Here is a 25,249-nt window from a genome sequence, read left to right on the forward strand (position 1 = left end):
ATCACAACATATTTAATTTATTTTTATCTCAGTATGTGTACTTCACTGTAACTATTTCACCATTTTAATATGAATAGTTTACCACTACTAACTGATGATCCCAGTGTTAAAGCCTGGGTTAAAGCCAATTAGTTAAAGCATGTTATTCAAAGTATTTAAGACCAACAACTATGTAAACCGCATCATGATTGGGGCCGATAAGAGTGATGAGAGGAGAGTGGGTGTAGAGAAGGATGAAACATAGACAGAACATGCCTGGTTGTATCTGCAATTAATTCACAGCAGTTATGTTACCCTGCTTGGAAAGCCAGATGGGTGGGGTTTACCACGTCAGGCCAGCTCAGATCTAGTTGAGCATGTTACTGAATAAAGTGTGGTCCAAAATTACTTTCAAGTGGTCTCTATGTGATTGTTTTGTCTGCATAGCAACCACACAGCCGTAGTGCCAAACTATCTAAATTGTAAACAGCATTTGATGTAATGCTTAACTATACCACTGGACCTTGGAGACAGATTTGCGTCTTTTCAATCTTCTATGGTTCTCATGCTGCATCCTAACTAATGTACCTTGACATGGGATGTCTCCCCACAGCTCCGAAAGGGAGGACTCTATTTCCATGGCTGTTCTACTCCACTTGAACACCAGCCCAGATGAAATGGGTGAACACAACTTTTCCATGGTGTAGATTTCGCTTTCGTTCAGTACCCGATCCCATATGTGAAGCTCTGTGATGCTCCCTGAGAAAGACTCATCCTTCTTAAATGAACCCCCAAAGGTGTCTTGCTCCTGTCCGATAATGAAAAGGCCATCAGGGCCAATGCTGTTGGAACTTAGGCCATCACCACGGGAGACCACAAGGCCGTGAGTAAATAGGGTCCAGCGTCCACCATTCTGGCTCCAAGAAACGCACACCGAGTGCCAGGAGTCGTCGTGGTCGAAGGCTTCTTGGTAAGGTCCATGAACGCCATGGACCAGCAGAGCCAGCTGCACACGCTTGCTCTGGATCAGGTTCACACGGAGCTGGAACTCATTAATGTATGACTGGATGGAATAAGAAAAGATGGTGGAAATTCCAAAACAATTTGGATCGAAGCGAAGACGGGTGCAAACAGTCACTGAGTCCATTGAGGGGAATTTGTGCAGAAGACGGGCATGCTTCCTGTCTGAGCGCCCGGTGAACTCCAGAATCAGGGTCTCTGAGGGACCTTTGGTTTCACCCCACAGAGAGAGAAGAAAGAGGCATTACTATGAAGGAAAAATCCTGACACAGCTCTTGGAAAAGATAGAACCTAATCACAACATTCCACTTTATGGTCCCATTACTGTTAACACTTGGAAACATTTATTCACTATGGCTAAGACTGTTATATGGCAACACCATCAGTTCTATTTCATATTCTATTATCCTTTTGTTATGCCAGTGAGTACACGGAAAAGTATCTTGGACAAGAACAACAATAAGCCTTTTTTTTTTTTTTTAAAAGGTGCTAATTAGGGCTGGGCATTATGGTGAAAATGTTTTATACCTATATAGGCAATTTCATATCTCAATAATGACATACAATATAGCATGTTTTAGGTAATTTAATAAATAAATAGTCTATATGAAATAACTTCGGGGTAAAGTCCAAATGTTTTTAATTGTTTTGACGACGGATATTATCGCCCAGTCCTAGTGCTTATTGATATGTTAATACAAAATGAGCCTACTTGTTAGATGTGACTTGACTTTCCCATCAATCCACACAGGCTGAGAGATGTTCAAGGATTTTAAAAAGCTGGCTAACTCTTGCTTCTCTACTGGGTTGGAGACGGTGGCTAAGGCCCCAGAGCGCTGGTTACACAGTTCTCCTGCATTGTTCCATTGCAGACGATCCGGCACATACTCATAGTAGGACTCATCGTGTGTCAGGTTTCTAGTTTCCTGTGTAAGGGCTTGTAAAAAAAAAAAAGAGAACAAATTAAAAGAATTAGTTGAGAGACGCAACAGACAAACAGCATTGGTAAAAAAAAAAAAAAAAAAAAAGGCTGAGATGGCAGCAGTTTTTTGATTTGATACTGACATCCCAAGGACGTATTAATCCTGTTCATATCTGGGGCTTCATGCTTTAATCAATGTTTTGGCACCTGGGTTAAAAGAAGAGATAGAGCAGCACCACTGTTTTTGAAATAACATGGCTGAGGGTACCTGTGAGGACTGGTCACACATGTCAAATCTCCATCCAAATCTAGTGCAAGTTTTAGCCAAATTGACCAGAACATCTATAAAAGAAAAATGGTAATTGATGTGCAATCCATCTACTACTGGTATGCAAATATTACAAGTTGGGCGCATCAAGTAACACGATGACAAGCATTAGTCAACCTAAAATGATGGACAACCAAATGAAAACCATGTGCAAATATGGCATTTAAGTGCATTCCATGTGTTAATTTGAACAACATTACAGTCTTCTCTGCAGCTGATATGGTTATCTCCAACCATTTTTCGTCCCTCCAGTTGCTGAGTGATGTGTTTATTATCCAACTGGCATTGACTGTATACACTAGGCATACAAACTTACTTCTTCAGCAGTGTCCAGTGTGTGCGTGTGTTTTAGTTTATTTCTATTCTGTTTTGAAATCAAAGTTTAGCTAAAAACCACTAGAGGTAGGTTATATGAGAAAGCTTATAGCACTTTAGTATTTAGGTTAGTTTCTCTTAGCCTTAGTGAAATAGTGTAGGCTTCTAGTTGGTGGTTAAAGTTAAGAACCTCCATCTTGGTTCGACTGCCTTTAACGATGTTCAGCTGACATTAGAAACAGAAAGTGACTCACCTGATATACAGCTGTGGAAACAAACCTGCAACATAAGTATAAGTTTAGCACATTGCTGAAGGTATGAAGGAAATACAGTTAGAGTTAGTCATTGTTCTGTTTTAATAGGATAAGGGTTTTTTTTTTGTTTTTTTTAGGGCAATACAAGTGTCCTGTCCTGATAAACGAAAATGACGAACTAGGTCAGGCCAAAGAACGCCTGCCTTTCATCCGCCAAGCCCTATTTTCTAACAGAATCTCACCAAATATTTTGTCCACACCAAATTTTGAAAAACAAACAAACAGGCAAAAGTACATTATTTCCATAATTCATCTCAACAGCACCTGTAGCACAACATACAAGTTACAGTTACCTGCAATTTTATTTCGCGCATTAATTCTTAACACTGCTCTCTTTAGTAGTGATTTAATTGACTTTCTAGCAAATCAAAGCGGTAGAAGGTAGAAAAAACTTATTTACATAATGCAAAGACAAAAAAACATGATCAAAATATAGCGTCATACAACTATGGTGGTTTTTCTTTATATCCAATTCAGACGGCGAGTATTTGTACCTTCTGTCTGAATGGAAGTCAATGGGATACAGATTTTTTAACAGAACTTTGGAATGCTTGTTAAAAATCTACTAATGTTCGTCTAAAATATCATAAAGGAGCGAAAACAATACGAAGATAAAGTAGGCTACTTACCAGCAGGCCTATATTGGGGAATAATAACCAGCGCATCCTGAAAAAAAACCATCTTTATTAGCTAAGAATGAATGCAAGTCCACAGTATTATGCTTTCCTATATTAATCAAGCATTTTCACCTTAATTCGTCGTTTTTGTTAAAAACTTTTTGCGCGTCTTCTCATTCCAATCGCGTCGCGTCTGTGAACGCAGCATTCAACCACTTAAGCGGAGTTTTTTTGTTTAATTCCACTGAGCGTGAAGTTTATCAAAGTAGCTCGTTCCCTTCTCTGCTGTGATCTGTCAGCCCGTCATTAGTAGAGAAGAAACCCTGGCGGTTGACTCCAGAGAGCATGGAGGGAGGATGCAGAGGAAGCCGCAGCGAGGAGGAGAGTGGGTGTAACCTACAGTGAGCACAGCAGATGGTCACCAAAAGTAGGGTTCAAGGACCTTCAGGGGCCTTTGAGTGGGTTCCAGGGGGTCTAGTTAGGCTAGGCATGCACAAGAATGTGTATTCATTAATGAAGTTGATGGTTGCAGCCTCAAGTGTATCCACTAGGAGTTCATGACATAATAAAGTTTGGGATCCCTTTAGTCTGATGCAGTAGTTCCCAAAATAGGATTCAGGAACTACCAGGCAGTCCCCTGCTAATTACACCACAATTTAACCTACTATAAATTAACACAGTGAAATGAATGTTGATTGATTTTCAGGTTTCATCCTCCACTCATAACAGAAAAACAACATTTATTACAGAGGTCAATGTGTATGTGTGCATCTGTGAACTGGTGTCATATACTGGAAAACTTGAATTGACAACAAGATAACCCAATTAAGATGTGTATATGAATGTTTTAATTATCATTTGTTGAATGTACTGTATCCTAGCATCAATTCACCCCCCCCCCCCCCCCCCCCCAAAAAAATAATATTTTCAGTATACAGGAAGTGTAAGTCTTCATCAGGAGTGGCATGCAATATGAAAGGTTTAGGTCTTTGTCATATCAAGTTGCAGTAGATCAAAATTGTACCAAGTGATACAAAAGACTAAAAAGGACATGAAATACTGCTTTGTTAAAGTGTATTAAGAAGAACAACTGAGAATACAAACTTTCTCCTGAGTGCAAAAAGTTGCAGTGCATATTATACAACATATAAGAGAACATTTTTTTATGCAAATATGAGGACAAAATATTCCTTCATACAAGAAAGAGATCATATACAGCACAGAGTTGGAAGAAAGTCTTTCTACAAATCACTGTACCTGAGCTGCTGGACTTTTAAATTTTGCTTGTTTAAATTATTTTAAATGCTACAAAGAATTATTATGTAGCCTCTGAAAAAATACAAGTACAACAGAAAACAAAACACACAGCATAAATTCACTTTCTGTTTACAGCCAAGTACGATTCCTAATTGTGTTTATCCATCATGAATGACTCTTAAGCTCTAAGCATTCTGTTAACTGAAGTTTTTGTCCCAACACTTTAAAGCTCTTAGTCGCAAATTATCACACAAGAAATGACCTACAGCACATCTTGACGGAAACATCAGAAGTTGGATGTATGTAAAAAAAAAAAAAAAAACTTTTTTTAACACCTTGGTTGACAACACTGAATAAGTCTCTGAAGTGTTGCTGCCTTTATTGCCGTGGTGATACCGGAGCGTACTACAAATAGCCATGGCCCATTTGTTGATACCAGCAGAAGGTTTCTCTTTTTCAGCATTTCATTTTTACAGTAGATTGTACATGATGTGCACACATCATAAAGATTAACACATAGTATAAATCATACCCAGTGTAAGCTGTCTTTGGACGACACACCAGGAGAAGGTGAGTACGCTATGTTATTCACAGCTCGATTTCTAACGGCACTGTGAGTCTCTTTACCCAAGATTCCATCTTCTGTGCTTTTATCTGAAGCAGCAGAGCTTCTGTTCTCTCCTGCCCCCAGTTGGTTCCAAGAAGAGGACAGGGATTGCAGGGCACACTGGAGCTCGTTTCGTGCAGACATTGCTCTCTGAAGAAAGGGAAGCTGCGGGGACAGCGTCAATGCTCCCTCTTTGGACAGACCTGTGATAAGCTCATCGACAGCCCTGGCAGAGGAGGAGATCAGCTCCCTGCTGATGCTGCTGCTGCTGCTCAGGTTGGAGTCTCTGTCTTTTCCTGAAAGGAGGATGACAGTCAGATAAGGGAAGTGAGACCTACAACAATAATCCCATTTATTGTGGTTGAGGGTGGTTTTGTCCATGCTGCCAGCCACTCTGCCAGCTAACCAACCAACCATCAAAACTCATACAAAATCTAAAGTATTTAAAACAACAAATGGGTATGATAGCAATGATAATGGACAAACCAAAAGAATTATAGCTCAAGCAACAATAATTAGAATATGCCATAATATAAAGCTGAATCTGATTTGACTGGCTAAGACACAGACAGAACCATTGTAAAAATACCCAATGTACCCACTGCTGTCACAGCATAATATTTCATTATACATACTGACAAAACATTAAATGAAAGTATTTAGTTGTTGTTAAATTGATGTTTGTATGTCAGAAACTTCACCTCGCAGGGCGGAAGATAGACAGGAATGCAGCTGTCTGATGGCCTGGTTCAGCTGGAACAGCTTGGTCGCTGTAGTCCTCAGTCTCTGCAAATGGGAAGCTGAGGCCTCCTCCTCCTCCGCCCCCTCCTCCCCCCCCTCCTCTGGGTCAGTCTCCCTGTCCTGTTCGAAAAACATGAACACACCCAAATAAAGAATACAAGACAGAGCAAATGAACGTTAACTTAAATGTTAACCAACAATTATGTCACAAAAACAAATGTAAGAGCATATCATTTGACAATATACAGTTCATTCCAAAAAAAAAAAAACCTACTCAATTGTTAACAACTGAATTCAAATCATGTATGAATATTTTCTAGCCAGCAACATGTTCCCAATTTGTCTTGATATTTTATCCAGGGATCGTTAGTTGTTCCAATTTTGTATTTATCGTAATTTCACTTCAGGAATTACACACACAAACGCTGTGTGTTGCAAATGATGTCACTGGTGATGTGTTCTTTTCTATGACATAAACCTTAATGGCAAGAAGAACCCAGTTCAATACACTATAGTAGAACATGTTAACGGCCAAGTCATTTACTTCAGCACAAATTCCCACCCCTTAAATTGAATTTCCCCATTGCGGGACAAATAACGGAATGCTTCTTCTTCTTCTTCTATTCTACATTTTATCAACATCTTTAACTACTGGAAACACAAAATCCTTTTTTTAAACCTGACTTGTCAGGTTTAAGTAGTCTTTGCCTGTACATTTTCCTTAAATAAAATAGCATACACATTGATATAATTTAATTTTTTTTCACTATTTTTTCTAACGGAATGACTAACTCTTTGAAAAAGTTACCCCCCATTTATACCAGTACATGAATCACAAATCACCCTTTTCTGAAGAACTACAACATAACTTAGGCTATTTTTATGAACCCCAGACAATGTCAGGTGAATCAGGTCCAAAGTTTCTCTTTCACATTTCACGTTTAATGTCTGGATGTCAGGTTTGCAGTGCATGTGTGAAAGGGGTTGTACAGATGCATGTACAGCCATGATCGTGTACATGTGCAGTGTTAAATGTTTTGCTCAAAGAACACTATGAAAGTAGCTGCCTCAAGCTTAAATCAGGTTTATTTGACTAAAATAACACTGTTGGCCGCAAAATGTTCCTGCGCCTATATGCGCCAATGATTGGTTTTAACAAAAAAAAAAATACTGCTAGTTTGTGTGGCTAAGATAACGGCAAACAAGCCTGTAAGCTGTGACTAATGCCACTTCATTCAACACATTCATTACCTGAACGATCGTCAAGGGGCGACTGCAGAGAGATAAGCCTGCAGAGCATTGAGCTTTACAGAAGCAATAAATGCCGAGTGGCATATTAAACAGGGCTGCTGTGTGTGCGGGTATTAATCTAAAACATTTAAGCCTGTGTCAGGATGGACAGTTTTGCTTTGTTGAGAATGTATTCTGTCTTTCAACCACAGTATACCCAAACAAATACCAGTAGTTTTTGTAATGAAGCTGCAGATAGCTGATAGCTAATGCCATTCATCAGCTTATTCTATTTTGACCATTTTAGTGCTAAAGTTCTGATTTGTTTTATCTTTCATCTCTTAATCTATTTAAAAAGAAATCAATATAAAATACAAATTATATTTTCCATTTGACTGGTGGAAAAATTCTTCTCACACTTTAGCAAACTCATGTCACCTTTCTCTGAAGATTGACTTCGACTACCTATACAGTATATTAAAACTTCTCGACAAGTCAAAAGGAATGCCACAATAACATATACCGGTAGTAGTCCATATTTCAATTGATTTTGCAGTTCATGACTGTTCAGAATCATATGATGGCATCAGGAAATAAAGAGGGGAAAGTATGGGATGGGATGCTCAGTTGTTGGTAACATTTTTTAGAGGGTCAACACAATTGACACCCATGTAGCTGCAAAAGATTTAATTTTCTAAAAATTAAACAAACCTTTGAAAAGATGTGCAGAAATTAGAAGCTTTTTTACAGTGTTACCATAACTCCTGATTAGCAGTTGGTTGTGGTGCTGAAACTCACCGTGATATGGCAATGCATGTAGTTCTGCAGAGCACAGGCTAAGTCAAGCGTCTTGGATTTTAGGCTCTGTAAGACCTGTAAGTAGAAATGAATTATTCATGATGAAACCATTAATCGAAGAATAGTTGCCTACACCTTTACAATAGTAAGTTATGATTTTAAAAGAACAAAATAAACAAATGACACAGTCAGGTTGTGAATCTCTTACTAGGTTCCTGGGGTAGGCCAGCTGAGCCTCTCTCAGCATTTCTCTGGTGATGATGAGGTTCTCCTCTAAGAGAGAGCCGACACCTTTATTGGTCCCCCTCAGCAGACACATAACAACTGATTGCTGAAAAGATATCAGTAACATAAATCACATTTTATTGGCGCGTTTTTAATAACATTTCCCTTGTCAGTCACCGAAAGCTACAAGATATAATAAACACAACAAAAAGGATATCCCTGACCAATAGTATTTTCTTTTAACATAACACAAACAATCTTGATACAGACCCCATCCCTATGTTATGACGATATAGCAGTCTGGCCAATTAAATGGTTCATATCAATGTGATCCCGAAACCCAAACTTTTTGGTTCTGTTTTTACACTACATTTCCCATATATTCCTTGTCAGACAAACTACTGTATATACAGCATTGTCTGTAAAAATGTCTCTTTGTCATCTTTGTATACAAATGTTTGTAGTTTATCACTGTTGAATAAAACTGGACAGAAGAGACAATATAACATAATCGTACTGTATCCTTAAATATATCCATGCATTAAATGCTGTGCATCTTTGAAATACTGTTATACTTCTAAACATTTACTTACCATGTGTTAACACAACATAATGAGATATCACTGCATTTGCACATCAACAAATCAGCCGTGCTGTATCCTTATTCAGTTCATTGTTCCTGACCACCCAGCTTCCTTGCTCTGACATTCACACAACTAATAGTTCTTTCTCAAATATTGTGGAGTGGGGGCTTGATTGGACCCCAGAGCTTTGACATGGATAGTAGCTGCTGCAGAATTAATTGTGGTGTTACCTTTCCTGTGGCCTGGGCACCCCGCTCCGTAGCATACAGCGGCATGCCTGTCACTGCCGCCAGGTGGCCAAGCGCAAGCAATGCTGCATCCAGGCACTGACTACTCTTCCTCCGTGCCTCCGTCACCATTGATGTGATCTCAGAATCACAACCCTGGATAGGAATGAAATTTTCATTTTCAGTCAACATCGAGTCAGCACAAGCAAACAGGTTGAGTTCAATTTGATTTAACAGTCAATCAATGTAAGCAAGTCGACAACAGTCTGAAGGGGCCAGTGAATAAATGCAAATGCTAGAGAATGTGAAACATCAGGAGTGAGAAGAAAATTGGGTGTTTAGGTGGTAAGGCTGCTAAGGAATTTAGATTTATTTTCCATATATTCATGTTCTGTTTGGGGCTCAAGGTTGATAATTCCCTCCGCTTTGCCATTTCAATAGACAGAGCTCAAACAGCTCAGAGCTGCATTTTGATTAGCCATCCCTTGCCCAAACTACGTTAAATTGAAACTAATTTTTATTTAGATTTTGCACACTCTGATACTTAGCTAATTTGTATACTGCAAATGCCACAAAAGGACAATATAATGTTACTAAATGGCCTTCAATGCAGTGTGTTTTCTTTGTATTTACCTGAATGAGCAGCTGGAAGAATCCGCCCATCTTCTTGACTTGGCTCTTGAGTTCCTCAGAGATAGTGTAGAGCCGGCCGGAGGAGGGTTTAACGCTTGCCAGCCACTGCGTAGTAACAAACACTGCACTCTCTGTGGCTGTAGTGGCCTTGACCAGTTGAGTCTGGGCTACCAAGTTACACACAAACACTGCAGGAGAAAAAGTCATAATGACAGTGTGGTTCACCTACACAGTAAATCCAAAAAGAAAGGTGATCCAATAGAATTTCAGGTTGAATCTCACCGTTCTCCTGGCTGTCATCATCCAGGCTGTCGTATAGGTCAGATATAGTTTGGACTGCCATATGCATCAGGTGCAGATCAGAGACCAACCTGTCAGCCATGCTCTCTTCTGTCCTACTACAACCACGCAGTAGGGCCACTGACTGGCCAATCAGCTCCTTGCAGATGCCAGGCATGGAAGAGTCTGTGCTGCTGGAATGGGTGGAGGGCGGTTTGGCCACACCCATCAACCCTGGACCAGACACATTGAGGAGTTGCGGTTTACAGACATGACCTCACTAAACCTAATTTGTTACAACACTGTGTCATAGTAATTTTTCAACTTTTAGTATGTCTAACGGTTTAGCGTTTTACATATTCACAGTTTTTGTGCAGCTAAAACTTGTACCCTTCTGCCCTATAACTTTTAAATTGCATCCAAACACTTGCTTAAAAAATAAGTCTGAGATGACGATGGCTATTCAAAATATGTTGTCAATCAGAAAGCTGAAAATTGTCAAGTAACATTGCTCAGTGCCTTACCAGCAGACTGTGAGGAGCTGTTATGGAGGCTCTGAATCGGATGGACCCGGATCTCGTAGAGACGCCCTGAGATTCTCCTGCTTTTCAACAAGCTCCTGCTCCTGATGCCAAACAAACAAGAAGCAAAATCCTGAGTACCCTGCCAACATTTTATATTTACATTGACAATTATTAGGCATGTCGATGCTCATTTAAAACGAGCACAGTGTACTGAGAATTCATTTGGTGTGTTCTTAAAGGCGGTTTCTTACAATATTGAGGGCGAAAACCCTAAACATTACAGATTAAGGTTGTCTGCAAATTTGTTGTGCCAATGTTTTTCTAAATGAACTACTGTTGGAGTTTGTTACTCTCTGCACTGCCTATAATGTAATAATTGTGTAATGTATTTCTCTGACATTGTTACGAGGGGAAAGGAATCTACATTTACCCATATTAATGTGGGAAGTGCTTCTCCAACTATGACATGCTATGGTAATCTAATTTTAAGAGTGGAATGGGCATACTTGGACATGGGTTTGGTGTTATTTTGCAAGGATGCACGTTTAATTCATGAGGGGTAAAATTAGTTCAACATTTGCATGATGACCAACCTAGAGGAGAGTCTGTGGCCATAAGGCTTAGGCATGGGTTTAATGGAGTAAGAGAGAGAATGGGTGAAGGAACCACGTAGTCTGTGGCATGTGTCATTTGGCAGGGCCTGCTGGTCGTTCAGGCAGCACCAGGAGCACCATAAACATGCTTGACAAGAATAACAACAATGTGAGGGTAAAATGTTCGAGGTTCTGCATGTACCACAGGTTTTATATGTGTGTTTGGGTTGTGGTTTGTACAGTGAGAAACACAGGGACCCTGAGAGCCCTTTCATTTTCTAAACCCCTTTGGCCTAGCCTTCATGGAAATGAAATTAATAAACACAGGGGAAAAAAATAAAGGAGGGAAATATTCTGTGGGCAGCAACTTCACATCAACTTTTCACGAAAGAAAGAAGGATGTGTTGAATGTCAAAAAATATGTGCCATGTTGTAAATCACTTTGGTGGAAACTAGGACTTTGTGAAAATAACCAAAATCTTCCAACCCGTTAAACAAAAATGATTTTCCATGTCCTATCCACATAGGGTCAACTTTCCATATACAGTACATCCATTTGCCTGACACATTGTTCACATTAAGAGAGTGCAAGAGGCTGCATGTTTATTTGAACATGAGGGCTGTGGGTTTAAGATCCACATAAGGCAAAAGTATTCCATCCAAGCCCTGGCACTGTAAACAACGACAAGGTGGGCATTTGCAGAGAGACAGTCCTGTACTTTCCCCAGGTGTTTGGAACCCATGTCCACTTACACATTTAAAGCAATTGGATAATTAAGACGCAAAATCTCATTTAAAATGTGCAGGATGTGTGCTTGAAGGAGGAATTGATGGCTAGGACAAAAGAGGAAGAGCAGGATAATTACCTTCGGCGTGAAAAGGAGGATGCGGAAGCAGAAGAGGCCGATATATCTTGCTCCCACTCATCATCAGGGTCATAAAACACATCGTCATCTTTAGAGGTGGAATCCCCCTGCGGAGAGTAAACTATTGCTGACATGCCCGGTCTCATTTACTCAACTTAATGAGAAAAGCACAGCAAAGTGAGGCAGCATCCCTCTGTCAGGCATAAAACAACCCATTCTGGACTGTAAATAAGGTCAAACGCCTGGGAAATTGGCAATTGCACTTGAGTTGATGTCACACTGAGTATACAGAATGAGGAACAGACAGGCTGGCTGGTTGAATATGCTTCACTCAACAGGCATTACTGGAGTACTGATCAAACTTAATAAGTATGCAAAAGCCTTCTATGAATTATCAAGCATTTTCCTGGTAGTTGTTTATCATTTTGATCATGCATCTACTCGTTGCAAATTCTTCATCATTATGAGATCCTTAAGGGTAAAAGTATAATTTGAATACTCCATAATAATTCTGGTTCTACACACAATAATAATAATACTAATAATACTAATAATAATAATAGTAATAATAATAACTCAAATAAAATTCCATAAAAACTGTCTATCCTGCAATATATTCTAAATAAAGGTCAGAGGTAGCTTGAGAAAATTTTCTGAAAGACTGGGAAACACCCTGAACCAGCAAAAAGCCTGACAGGGCTAAGACATTCACACCTAACAGCAATTTGGAGTTTCCATTTCATCTGATCTGCCAGTCTTAAGACAGGTGGAGGAAACTTGGGAACATGTTCCCAGGACTTTTCCTGTGAGGTGAGGGTTCACGCCACTCAACATCTGTGGCACCCAGTATAGTTATTTATAGTTTGTTAATACGATTATAACTCAAGTCCAGGCTATTTCCACATGAGGACTCAGCTCTGTTTTACTCCAACTTTCATTTTAATTAGGTCAGATTAGGAGGATTTGAAAAATTGGGCAGGCTTCAGATACTTCAGACTTTCTGCTTTACTTTCAAAAGTGCTGACTTGACAGGCATACCTGATCGAGTTCCCTCATGGCAGCAATGTTGTTTTGGAACTTGTCCAGGCTCCAGAAGGTGGAGATCCCCAGCTTTTTGTTCTGAACCCGCACCTGTAGCAGAGCACCCTGCTCCAGGTTCTCATCTTCAGAACTTTCATGTCTAATACAGAGGAGGCAGATTATTTTATGACATACGTTAATGAAGAGGACAGCTGCTTGGGACACATCAATAGGTATAGTGATTCTTGATGGGGTTGTAACCTCTCTGATAAAATCATATTGTATATAAAACGTAACCCAATCTTGTTTTTTCATACCTGCTGAAGACTGTGTTTTTCTTCAGTTTAGCACTGATCTTATTCGCTTCCTCAATCATCAGGGACAACTTCATGGCATCCCACTCTGGAGGGACTAAAATACAGGAATGAAACGCATTAACCACAACCACCAGCCCAGAGTCAAAGAGCAGATTTGGTATGGATTGGATGTGAGGGAACTGTTTAAATACGGTTAGATAGGTTATCCAGTACCAAAAGTAATACTACTATTACTGTAAATTTGGATTTTAGAGCACAACATTTAAAGACACTTCCCAGCTGTGAAAACTGTCCTCTTTGCTTCCATCATTGTAAATATACTGCAAGAGGCAACAGGAAGCCTAGCTCCCTTTATACCAACACTAAATGAAATGGAACTAGGAGATAAGACTGCAATAATAACTGTAGCAGCTGGGAAGTAACAAGAAATCCTTGATTCCTCTGCTCTTTTTGACCTGAGTGACACATATATAATATATTGTAGGGACATGTCTGTACAGGTGAGGAGAAAAAAATAAATGGGAATATAAATTGTACTGTTATGACGATATGATAAAAAAATTAATTTGATCCAATACATAATAATCATGCAATCAAATTAGATTCAAATTATGTCTGTACATTGTATAGTGGTACTATAAAATAACTACCATCTATACGAGAGATGTCCATCACCTCACAATAAACTACTAAATTAGATATGTTCTATGGCCTCCCTGCTTCTTCCTTTGCTCCTCTTAAACTGAAGTTAAGTCTAGTCCTTATATTGGGTCCTGGCAAATTTCTCCTCTAATGTTTCTGGCATGAAAGGACAAACCCACCCATCTGGAACTCCACTTATGTGGTGTGAATTGTCATTGTGGTTCCAAGCTTCAATTTGTGCTCAATAGTGACTTGAAAGCGCTCACCATTGCGGGGAGTTTGGTTTTCCCTTAAGGCTCTTTTCTTCTGCATCTCCTCAAGCTCTTTGCTGATCTTTCTCTTCTCCGCCTCCAAGGCATCAACAATCTTCGCTTGACACACGTGGTGTTCCTCCATCGCCTGGAGTCAATCATGGTAATATACACAAAGATAAAAATCACCAGGCCAAGACATTATGCCTTAAGCCAGGCTCCAGCATGACTCAAAACACATGGCCCGCCAGTTAATCACAAAAACCGGTGTCAGCGTATTTCCATAAGCTTCTCGAGCTCATTTTAGATCATCAGAAATCATGAGTGAGCAAATGAAGGACATGATGTCATTTACGGTTATAAGAATAATCCAGATTCCCAATAGGCTGACTTCTGGAGGATTACGAAAGGGAAAAATGCAGAATGCCGACTGAAATCTGTTTAACCCTAGAACACCAAATAAATGTATGCGATTTTTATTATGCTGCGTTTATCTGAGTGTCATGGGTCTCTATGTAAGCTTCAGCATTGTATTTGACATATTTGATGGCATGGGTGTTATCCTAATCTAAAACCCACTTTTTCCTACAGGCACATGTTTGGGTGATTTTCACCCAGCAATAGTGATAGAGGATAAAATGGGTTTTTGGTGGATTCTACCCACAGAAAGTGTTATTTGTGTGCCAAGGACACTGAGCCTTCACCAGGGATGGGTGGACTAAAAAACAAGTTTCCATCTGCATTATTATTTTGTGTTCCAAAATTCCTAATTTTGCAATAATTTTGGAGCATTTTTATATGGTCCACTCATGATGCTTTTCTTTCATTTTGTTAGACATGACACAGTTTAAAATAAAAGAACGCTACTCAAATGTGTCATGTAATGTCCTGTTTTGATATATTTTTTATTGGGTGTATTATCTTGGGTAACCTCGGCTTTAGTGATGGTGTTTTGAATTTGAGCGATAGTGTTCTAGGGTTAAAATAGCATACTGTTATGCATAGATACTGCAGCTCTACCACCAACTACTCTGCATCACTGACTGTAGACCAATTTGCCTAAATGTAGTCTCTTCCAGGTAAAAAAAAAAAAAAAGGAGCCTATTAGCTCAGTGTGAGAGAAATAAATGAGATATGTAAAATTATTCATACACAAATATTTTGAATCGGTTAAAAGACAGTGACAGCGTGAAAAGCAGAGTAGACAACTGTGTCTTTGTGTGTGTGTTTATGAGTTATTTTCTATTTTTTGACAGAACAGCACAAAAAAAACGTCATTAAAATGTGAATTAACTGTTATAACTGCTAAGTGTAGCATTCTGATGCTTAATTCTGGGTCCTTACCTGGGCCTCCATGTGCAGGCGGACACGTTTCTTGTGGGTGTCCACCTCCTGCTCCAGCTCTAGATTGGTCATTTTCAGCTTTGCCATCTGGCTAGCCACCCTTTGCTGGTCCAACTCCTGTTGACGCTTCCACTCAGTCTCCTCATTCTAAATATATCATAGACAAGAACTATTTGATGGTTCTGTAATAATGCAATAGAGGGCACAAGGCAGGGCTCGACAGTAACAGTTGCCAGGTTGATTTGAATTTTTTGAAACTGGCAACCAATTCTTGGACTTTGCACTTTTCAACGTGTGTAAAAACAGCTAAATATGCACCCCCCAAAAAATACATTTTTAATACCCCTGCAGTAAGCTGTGTGCTATGTGCTATTGTAATAAGCTAAAATATCTTTTCTCCAACTATATTTAAAATCCCTGTTGAGGGCCAACCTTCAATTTAGTAAATTCCAGGTTTATTCCCATTAATTACATTCCTGTTAATTCCCATGGAAAGTTTCCCTAGACATGATACCCTAAAATGATCATAAATTGAAGAGAAGGTAATCAAAGCAGAATGTTACATCTCCTCATTAACAAACAAGAATTGAAAGTATTGTGTACCAGGTCTCTCTCCAGGGCTCTGATCCTGTCTTCATAAAGTGCCCTCTGGTCAGATAGCTCTTTCTGGGCGACCTCTTTTGCCATCTGGATTCCTTGAATCATCTCCTCTTTTGCCTTCAAATGGGCTTCTTCAATTTCTGCCTCCAGCCTGTGACACACAAAGATGGCTTAGGAAGAGTTCTGATTTTGATTATTAATCTGTGCAAAATAGATATTGCCTGCTTTGGTAATATATTTTGCACTTACTGCGCTCTTTGCGCCGCAAGTAGCTCATTTTTGGCAAATTCAAAATCTTTATGGCCATCGCCTGCGCCTGTCCAGCACGAAACCCGCTTTCCAGACTGCACCTCTGCAGGATGGTTAAAGCGGAAATAGTGGTCTCCACCGAGAATGACCCTGTCGCCCTGGAAACCATGAACATGATGAAAAAACAAATTATAAAATGGATAAACAGGTTGATGAGTTTCATCTAATTAAAGGTTGAATATGTAGAATCTCTATTAAAAGCTTTCTTGGTAAAAAAAAATAAATGGGGCATTTTGAGGGGTACAGAATGAAAGTATTGCTTTTCAATTAAAAAAAAACATATTTAGTCTGAATTAAAAAAATCTTTTTTTTTAATTTTGACGGGCTTGACAATGACGTTCTGTCACGTTCTGTTTACATTGTACCAGCCAATAGTGGCCGGCATTGGGGGTTGCCAGAGCTGTCTTTTGTTTGGGGCAGCTACTGTAGGCTGGCACTGGATGAATACTGCAGCTGCTTATTTGTCCCAGCTATTTGTCCCAGCAGCTGAGTAGGGGGTGGGTTCAAACAGGCTCTGGTCTCCTGTAGGCTACTTGGCCTGGTCTGATGATCATGGCAACCCAAGTGCTTTTAATTATTTTTTGTTGTTGAAACTACGATCTAGAGACACTAGATGGCGGTGTTCTGCTCATTCTACATTTTTAACCTTTAAACTTACCATAACCCCATAATTTAAAGCAAATTACAAACAAGTACAAAGAAAAACATTCCACAAATGTTACTCCATAGAATAATGCTAAACTTCACTACTTACATGGTGTAGGACAGTGGATTCAGATATGAGGCTTCCATTAACAAAGGTCTTGGCGTTGTCCATGGGAGTGATGCTGACGGTGCCCTTGATGTTGGTTATAACACTATGACAAAAAAATACACACACACACTTGTTTTTTTCACGCTGAATGTATACCGAAGCTAAAAAAAATAAAATAACTAGTAGCCAGATTAGAAAGACGGTTAGCAAGAAAACGGTTTTGTTCCTCGATTATCACGATAAATGAACAATTAGTCTCCACAGCAACGTTTTGTTTTCACCAGTGTTGGTCAGCGATGAGGGCTCCTGTCAGCTGGATGTCGTGCCTGGACTCAGACCGGAGTTTTCCCACTGTGGTTCGACCCTCGTTGATCATGTAGAGAAGCATCTCAGACAGTTGAGGATCCTCGTTCAGATTCACCAGGTTAGGAAGACGATTGTCCACTTTGAATGTCACACCTGCCTTCTGAAAAAAAGAGAAAGCTTCTACTTTCAAATACTGTTATAAGTTTGTGTGGACACATTTATTACAGCTTGTTTCAGGGGTTGTTACTTTAACCTTTTCAGGTCAGTGTGGGGAAATGATCATTTTCCTGTAGACAAAGTGGATGACAGTCTTGACACAGTAGAAATGTTTTTTTTATGATCAAAAACAATTACCTGCAACTCTTTGGTCTCTTCACGTTTACGGATTTCAGCTTGCTCCAGTTTCTCTCTCCATGCCCTGCCAGATAATGAGATAAAATCAACCTTGAAAATGTTTCTCATGAGTAGGTTTTCCTTAGAATGAGGCCTTTTCACATCTACAGAATAAGTTAGAATTTAATCTTAATTGTACTGCGAACATTTGCACATATAATATATGACAAAAAATAAATAAAGAAATGAAGAATCACTTTGATACTAGTGTTCTCAGCTTTTAGTTTGCCCCCCTAAAAAAGAAGACTACTAAGATCTGAGTCTGTTGCACCAGATAAATAAAATGAAAATTGATAATAAATTGCATTAATACTGACCGGTTGGCCTCAACCATTTCTCTCTCTTGCTGAGAGAGTTTGTTCCTCAGGCCAGCAATCTCCTGCTGGAACAGCCTGACCCTCTCTGGTTCGATTCCCTGAGAGCTCATCTGGGCTGCTCGCAGTTTTTCCACCTCTGCTTTCAAATCTGAAAAAACACATAAAATTAGCTTTGTAACGCTAAAATATATGAAGCAGTTAAAAAATATATAAACTTAAAATGAATATCTGGCAGTATGAAAACGCAGTGGGTTACTAATTCTGAAAGTGTGTTTTAAGACGTTACTTTACCAGGCGACAGAAGTATTCAGATTTGTCAGTGAATAGCCAACAATGTCAGTTATTGAATATAATTTACTGAGGAATAATGACCCGTTTTATAATGGTGGAGTCATATTAACTTTGAGTATCACACACTGATAGGTGATGTTAGAGAAAACCACAGCAAGAGCTCCCCTTAGTGCTAAAAACATCAAACAGCAGCAAGATCATCTTATGAAAAATAATACTTGCATGACAGTTAGCCGCCATGTGCAGCTGACAGTGCATAAATATGGCCTGAAGGCAAGGTTAGGGCCATGCCTTAATTGAACTGGGTAGTGCATAAGCTGGTGATGGATTGATGGGCGGACATGAGGGTATGTGTGAGAGAAGGAGAGCGAAGGAGATAAAGAGCAAGACATGAGTAGAAAGACAGACATTCACATATAGAGAAACATACAGAGAGAAACAGTAATGTAGACACAAAGTGAGGACGAGGAAGGAGCTAATGGAAAGACAGAAAACGATGCTCTGTTGCTTAACATTTCAAACTGTTAGGCCTTTCCATTGCAAAATACTGTTCACATCTGTGATGCCAGGATGGTAACAACACTGCTCGGTATAGAAAGACCATCTCTTTCCTCATGAATAAGGACATACAGGTGCTGTTTGTGTAGGATGGCAGATGCTCAGGATCACAAAGAAAAGCAGAATGTACAGTGAAAAAAATGTATTTAAGATCAAAACTGTTTTCTCAAGCCAGGAAGGTGTTTTGTATGTCCTGCTCCCCTTTCCACTCAGTTGATGTCACTCACAGAAAATAGTGTTTTTTTTCCCTTTACAGTCAAAAGGACTTACCTTGGCCACATCTACCTCACAGATGGCAACAGCCACAGTAAGTGCATGGTCAGTGTATTCACCAAAATCACTAAAAACCCTGCTACAGGCAGTTTTGCAAGCATAAAACAATTACTCCTTTTCAGATAAGTAAACAGACTGTATGAATAAACATATCTAAAAAGCATATTGCATAGGCCAGAGCTCAGTTAAGGTCAACAGAGATTTTTGAATGTGGATATTTTTAGCGTTTGACCTCTGATGAGCTTGGCACTCGTGTCCTCGTTGACTTTTGCCACGTTAATGATCGTGCGAGCCTGCTGGGCATAGCGCAGTGTGCTTAGGCTTTCTTCCACATTGCTGCCGGCTGGGCTCAGTGTGGCGATCATGGCCGTCTTGGAGTTACCACCAAGGCTCTCTTTCAAAAGCCTGCAGAATAGAAAAATGGGATTTTGTCTTATCATGCTCCTAAATTGGAAATGAGATGAGCTTAACTACTATACTGTAATTGGAGAAAATGTAAAGATTTTAATTTTCTATTATACAAAGTCTATATCTACCCCATTTATAATCAATTCAATTTCTGTTATGGAATTCTATTTTCCGTTTTAGAAGTACTGGGATAGTCTATGTGCTATATGAGCAAGAATTTTCTTTGTTCATAGAATTTACATACAGTATATCACACACAACGTTGGTAGACTAACTGTGGACCTCCTAAAGCTGATAAAGAGATCTGATCTCAACAAAAAAAATGTGTGTTCCACAACAGTGTGTACAAGAATCCTGATCTCTCACCATGTCAGGACAGACTCTCTGTATGGTATGAAGACCTTCTTTCTTGTCAGTGATTGTTCTGATAGGGCAGAGATGACCTTTCCAAGGGTAAGCAGGGATTTGTTGATGCTAGCACCCTCCTATAATGACACAGTTAAATTGGCATTTGTTTTTGATATACATGCTACATATGAAAATGGAAAACGCATCCCCTGCCAGGTAAATTGAGTAATGAACAAATGGGTCAGAATACATCAACAAACTGCAGGACCCAAAGTGAAGTCTTATAATGACAAATGTATTTTGCTCATGTTGGAGTGGATTTTCTGAGCAAAATTGGGGGGGAAAACACTGAGATCCTCCATTTAAAATTCTAGAAAATGGAGAAAAGCTCATTCTCGCAATTGAGCGGCAATAACCAAGAATAACATGCTGTGTGTGAGTGTGTGTGCGTGTGCGTGTGCGTGTGCGTACCCTGAGACGGTCTCCACTTGTTTGGGCCGAGTTACAGCGTTCGCTGCCTGCCAGGTCCACCAGGTTAATCCTGCTGGTGATACTGTGGTCATGTTCCTCACCCTCCACAAACTCAGTCTGCACAGAAGCACACGCAGACAAACTGATGAGATGTGGAACACTGAGCTTAAACACATGACAGCCCAAGTTAATTAGTATCACTCTCTGAATGTTATAAATATTTAAAGAATATATTAGGCAACAATCATTTTGTGTGATGCAGTAAAGTTGAGAGGCCGTGCCTGAGTCTGGGTCATAATCAGGGTAAAGACGGAGTGAGATCTGGAGCTCTTGTCATTCATTCCTGTTGCTGCCGTGGCTCTCTGCTTGTTGCCCAGCTCCAGCCAACCCTGAAGAATGACACCATGAATGACAAAATATTGGTGTGAAATGTTTGATGCTCAGCACTTCTCTCCTTGTTGCGCCTGCGCTACACATTTCAAGACATTAATATACAGTCAAATGTCGATGTTCGTCTTTCATAATAGCTTCACAGTCTACCGAACATTGAATCTTGACATGCTTACTCAATCAAAATTGTTCTTAAGAGCATCAGCTAAACGAGAGGATCTTATAGAAGAAAATAGCAGTTTCAACCTACCTGAATGTCATTGTAGGAACTCACAATATTCCTGTGAAGAAATAACAAAATTAGCAATTCTGCAGTTTTTTTATTGAAGAGCAATAGAAATATACATTTCTTTTTTTTTTTTTCTTTAAAGGTTACTTACGCAGAGAGGTCAGCAACATAGGGACCATGGACTGGGTGTTCCCTCACCCTCAACTGGAAACACAAATCAACACGTTTTTATCTTGACTCTACATGTTTTCATATTATTCAGTCCTACAAATGACCACTAAAGAATGTATGCATTATGTAGTAATCATTATGAGCAAGAGTGCATCTCTAAAAATGTGTGATTATTAAATGTTCCATTCTATCTTCTAAAGAATTACAGGAAATCACAAGACCTTCCCAGGCAAAGTGACTGGTTTATCAGAAATGTTGAGCCACCAGTATTGCAAACTACTTACAGGCATCCTCCTCTGGTTTGGCTCATCTCTGGTCACCAGCAGGTCATGGATCTTCTCATTGTAAACTTCAAAATAGCTCATCTCTACATGACATTTGACCTAAAACATAACAACCAAATGATCAGTCCAATGATCAGAAAGAAAAGATTGTCAATGTACACATTCAAGTTCTTAATTTTTGTCTTTTCTTAAGACATTTTATAACATTTCAATAAGTAAAAAAGTAGGTGAAAGAACATAAGCTAGAAGAATTTAACCATTGAGAAAGCATTCAAGTAGAGATTTTACCTCTTCATTTTCCATGGATGCCAATCTAGAAAAAAGCTCCTGACAGAATCGCGGGATTACTCCTTCCTCTTCTCCAAAGCCCATCATCCTAAACAACAATGATTCCAAACAAATCAAATTGAGGGTTAATTTATTAGGATTTAAAATACACCTCCCACCCAGTGCGATTCTTTTAAGAGCGAAAAAAATGAAGAGAGCAAAGGGGACAAGTTTCAGTGGTGCAAGATTGGCTGTGATAATTTAAAACCCAAATACTCACGTATACGACTTCCCCGAGCCTGTTTGGCCATAAGCAAACAGGCAGGTGTTGAATCCTTCGAAGGCCCTCAGCAGCAGAGGTTTGGCCAGTGTCTCATACACCATCTGCTGGCTGGCAAAGGTGGGGTCACGCTCATCCACCGAGCAGAAGGAGAAGTCATAGGTGAAGGAGTAGCTCTGTTTGTCCGGATGCTGGACAGCAGTCTCCTGACCGTTTATGAAGATGACCTGCAATGCCTTCTCTGCCTTCTCCCTATATCAGAACAGAAATATGCACAGAAACGACTAATATAATTAACCAGAATGATTGTAAAACTGATCATCGCAGCCTAAAATTGTGCATCGTTTGTAGTTTGGTGGTAATATTCCATCTTAGAAAATTCGCACACAGCCTACAGTGTAAGGCTGCGACTGATTCTGCAGCTGATAATCTTCATTGTCGATAAATATGCAGATTATGTTATTGATGCCTCAGCATTTGGTCTATAAAATGTCAGAAAATAGTGAAAATAGCCATGACATTTCCCTAAAGCCCCAATTTAGAATATCATATTTTCGTGTTTTGTCCAACCAACCCTCCAAAATCTAAAAGGTATAACATTTACTATCACATGGGACAAGAAAAGTAGAAAATCCTCACGACTGAGAAGCTGTAACTGGAAAATGTTTGACTTTCCTCTTAAAATTTTACGAGAACAATTGAAAACAAACTCTTGTCTAGCAATGGACAAATCAATTAACAGACTAAGTGGGTAAAGAGAATGCTTCCATTTCATTTTCAACGCATTGATGTATTCCTGCAATGGGTTTCATTTGTCAAATCCTTTAAAGTTTCTGAGAATATAATTAATGGCAATGCCTTTGAATGTCCAGAATACATTTTATTATTGCCCAGCTTACATGCAAATGAAACAATGGTTTAATCAATCAGGGACAGATTAAAGTAAAACTACCTTATTAACATGAGTTAAATTGGGTAGGTGACACCTCCAGAAGGCTTATTAGCAGTAACCTTTTTGAAGGCCCTAGACTCCTAAATACTGGCAGATACGATTAAGCCAATCCTGAACATTTCAAACTTCAATTAAGACAAATATCACATTACAAACCTGGCACTGAAAGGGCGCACACGGACTGCAACAGTCACGGCACTGTTTTCCATCTTATATGAATCCTGCTGCTTCAGAGCCTCGCTGGGACGGGAAAGGAGCTGCTCAGTGGGTGCTGGATCAGGAGCGGGAATGGACGACCTGGCCAGGGTCACATCTCCCTTTTGACTCGTGGTGGATGATGATGATGATGACGACGATGTCTTTCTCACCTGCAGCAGCGGGGCGTTTGGCTTGCGCACACCTGTGGGCGCCTTGCTGACCCGAGGAGTTGCGGCAGGTTTTGCGTCCCCAGCTTGCTGTGCTCGGGATTTGGGCCTCTCTAGACTTGCACATTTCACTGCCACTTGTTTGGGTGCGTCTTTTTCTGACAGTTTCTCGAACACATCTCTCTTAGCGGCGATTTTCGAAAATGGGGTCTTTTTGGTAGGGGTTTTAAAGATTTGGGCCTGGTCATCTAACTGCCTCCTGGAAAATGATGAAGAAGAAGAGGAGGAGGAGGAGGAGGAGGGCGTGTTGCTGGTCGCCGGCCTCCCCTGGGTTTCCACAGGAGCCACAGCTTCTTTCCCTTTGCTCCCACGGGCGGTTTCTCTTAAACTCATAGACCTGAATAAACCAGCTGCTCTACCGTTTGGTTCACTGAGAACTTTGGGCATTGGCTGCCCATGGCCATGTGTACCTTTATCCATCGAGGGAGTTCTGGTCCTGCGTTGCAGGGTCAGCCTCTTCTCCGGAGCTGGTGTAGTATTCTGACTGCGCTCAATCATCGTTTTCTCAGCCGTCTCAGACCCGGTCTTCCTCCTTGACCTCCTCTGCAGGGTAAGCCGGCCACGGTGAGGAGTCTGCAGCCCGCCACCGCTGCTTTTCGACAGCGCAGAGACGAGATAAGTCCTGTTTACCTGTCGGCTTTTCTCAGATGACCTGCTGCTGTCTTCACATGCAGACTCTCCGGATGTTATCTCACTCTTGCCCACCGTCGTGTCCGTCGTTTTTCGCTCTGCCATGCGCTCTCTGCCCGGTGTCCTGGATGTTGCCATTAGATGGTCATAATAAGTTGTATGCTTCCTCGCTTGTACACTAAATAACGACATGGCCGCCGGCTGCTAAAAACAAAAACGTTAAAATTAGCTTAAATGTTAACACTAACGCTAGCTAACTAACGGCAACTTCCCCCCCCAGCTGCACTACGTTTGTTAACGTCACCTAGAACAATACACGGCATGGAAATATGTATTGTACTAAAGTACAACTCAGTGTATTGGTTAAAAATGAATATAAATCCATTCGGGAAAAGAAACGAGTAGCGTTCAGCGTTCTCTCTGTTATTGTCCCTTCATTATCTTCCGCCTTCGCCCGCTTCAATTTCAAACTGTCTCCACCACTGATGGCTGATTGGCTGAATTCTCGGAAATTGTTACGTCACAACATGGTCAGGGCATGTAGTTACCAGAGGCGGACACTGGGTGGCACCACAATCAAGGTTATAATCATAGCATCACATTTACCTTCCCACAACATCTAAAGCAGTATAATTCTGCACTCAGTCTTCAATAAAGGCACCTCAAGCACACCACAACACTTGCAGGAAAGACTGTCCCTCATACGTGGGTTGAAGGATAATTCCCTTTATTTGAATATACAGCCTTACATTAACTACAAAATCCATTTATTTTTCCTATAAACAATATGCAAAATACACATTTACCAAATAAATAGACGGCACCATTGCATGAATGAGAACAGATTATTTCTTGCGACGATCATGTTTTTTTATGATGTCTATGAGGTTGTTCTTAGTGACCAGAGTGTCATCGGAACCCTGCTTGGCCTTTTGTCTTTCCCTCCTCTGCTGCTCATGG

General features: G+C 40.1%; 3 protein-coding genes across 5 annotated transcripts in view; all 3 read right to left on the bottom strand.

Moving 5' to 3' along the window:
- LOC310945139 (adhesion G protein-coupled receptor D2) overlaps positions 1-3,783 on the bottom strand; it is a 94,492-nt gene extending 90,709 nt beyond the window's left edge. For all 3 annotated transcript variants that reach the window (XR_014593146.1, XM_083911150.1, XM_083911149.1), the window contains exons 1-5: positions 3,628-3,783; positions 3,508-3,544; positions 2,819-2,843; positions 1,712-1,936; positions 568-1,206 (exon numbers count right to left, since the gene is read on the bottom strand). Coding sequence is in view for 2 of the 3 variants with exons in the window: in XM_083911150.1 (XP_083767276.1) it covers positions 568-1,206; positions 1,712-1,936; positions 2,819-2,843; positions 3,508-3,543 (925 nt within the window). In the remaining variant the exon portion in view is untranslated. The remainder of the gene's footprint in view (positions 1-567; positions 1,207-1,711; positions 1,937-2,818; positions 2,844-3,507; positions 3,545-3,627) is intronic.
- Positions 3,784-5,278: 1,495 nt separating this feature from the next.
- On the bottom strand, positions 5,279-24,481 carry kif14 (kinesin family member 14; the record flags this gene model as incomplete). Its single annotated transcript, XM_083939687.1, has 29 exons — positions 5,279-5,655; positions 6,061-6,220; positions 8,129-8,203; positions 8,337-8,459; positions 9,168-9,320; positions 9,798-9,985; positions 10,080-10,310; positions 10,601-10,701; positions 12,060-12,166; positions 13,098-13,239; positions 13,397-13,490; positions 14,305-14,437; positions 15,634-15,780; positions 16,237-16,384; positions 16,483-16,640; positions 17,297-17,399; positions 17,578-17,762; positions 17,957-18,020; positions 18,313-18,460; positions 19,667-19,839; positions 20,209-20,327; positions 20,662-20,778; positions 20,943-21,050; positions 21,302-21,332; positions 21,432-21,484; positions 21,736-21,834; positions 22,024-22,111; positions 22,283-22,534; positions 23,391-24,481. The coding sequence occupies 29 exons, from the start codon at positions 24,479-24,481 to the stop codon at positions 5,279-5,281; spliced, it is 4,968 nt and encodes a 1,655-aa protein (XP_083795813.1).
- Positions 24,482-25,134: 653 nt separating this feature from the next.
- ddx59 (DEAD (Asp-Glu-Ala-Asp) box polypeptide 59) overlaps positions 25,135-25,249 on the bottom strand; it is a gene marked incomplete at its 3' end in the record, with an annotated part of 5,847 nt that continues 5,732 nt past the window's right edge. Inside the window, exon 7 of the mRNA XM_083911436.1 lies at positions 25,135-25,239. Coding sequence (XP_083767562.1) covers positions 25,135-25,239 — 105 coding nt within the window. The remainder of the gene's footprint in view (positions 25,240-25,249) is intronic.

The sequence above is a fragment of the Echiichthys vipera genome, assembly GCF_963691815.1.
Source record: "Echiichthys vipera genome assembly, chromosome: 3".
In the NCBI taxonomy this organism is placed as follows: Eukaryota; Metazoa; Chordata; class Actinopteri; order Perciformes; family Trachinidae; genus Echiichthys; species Echiichthys vipera.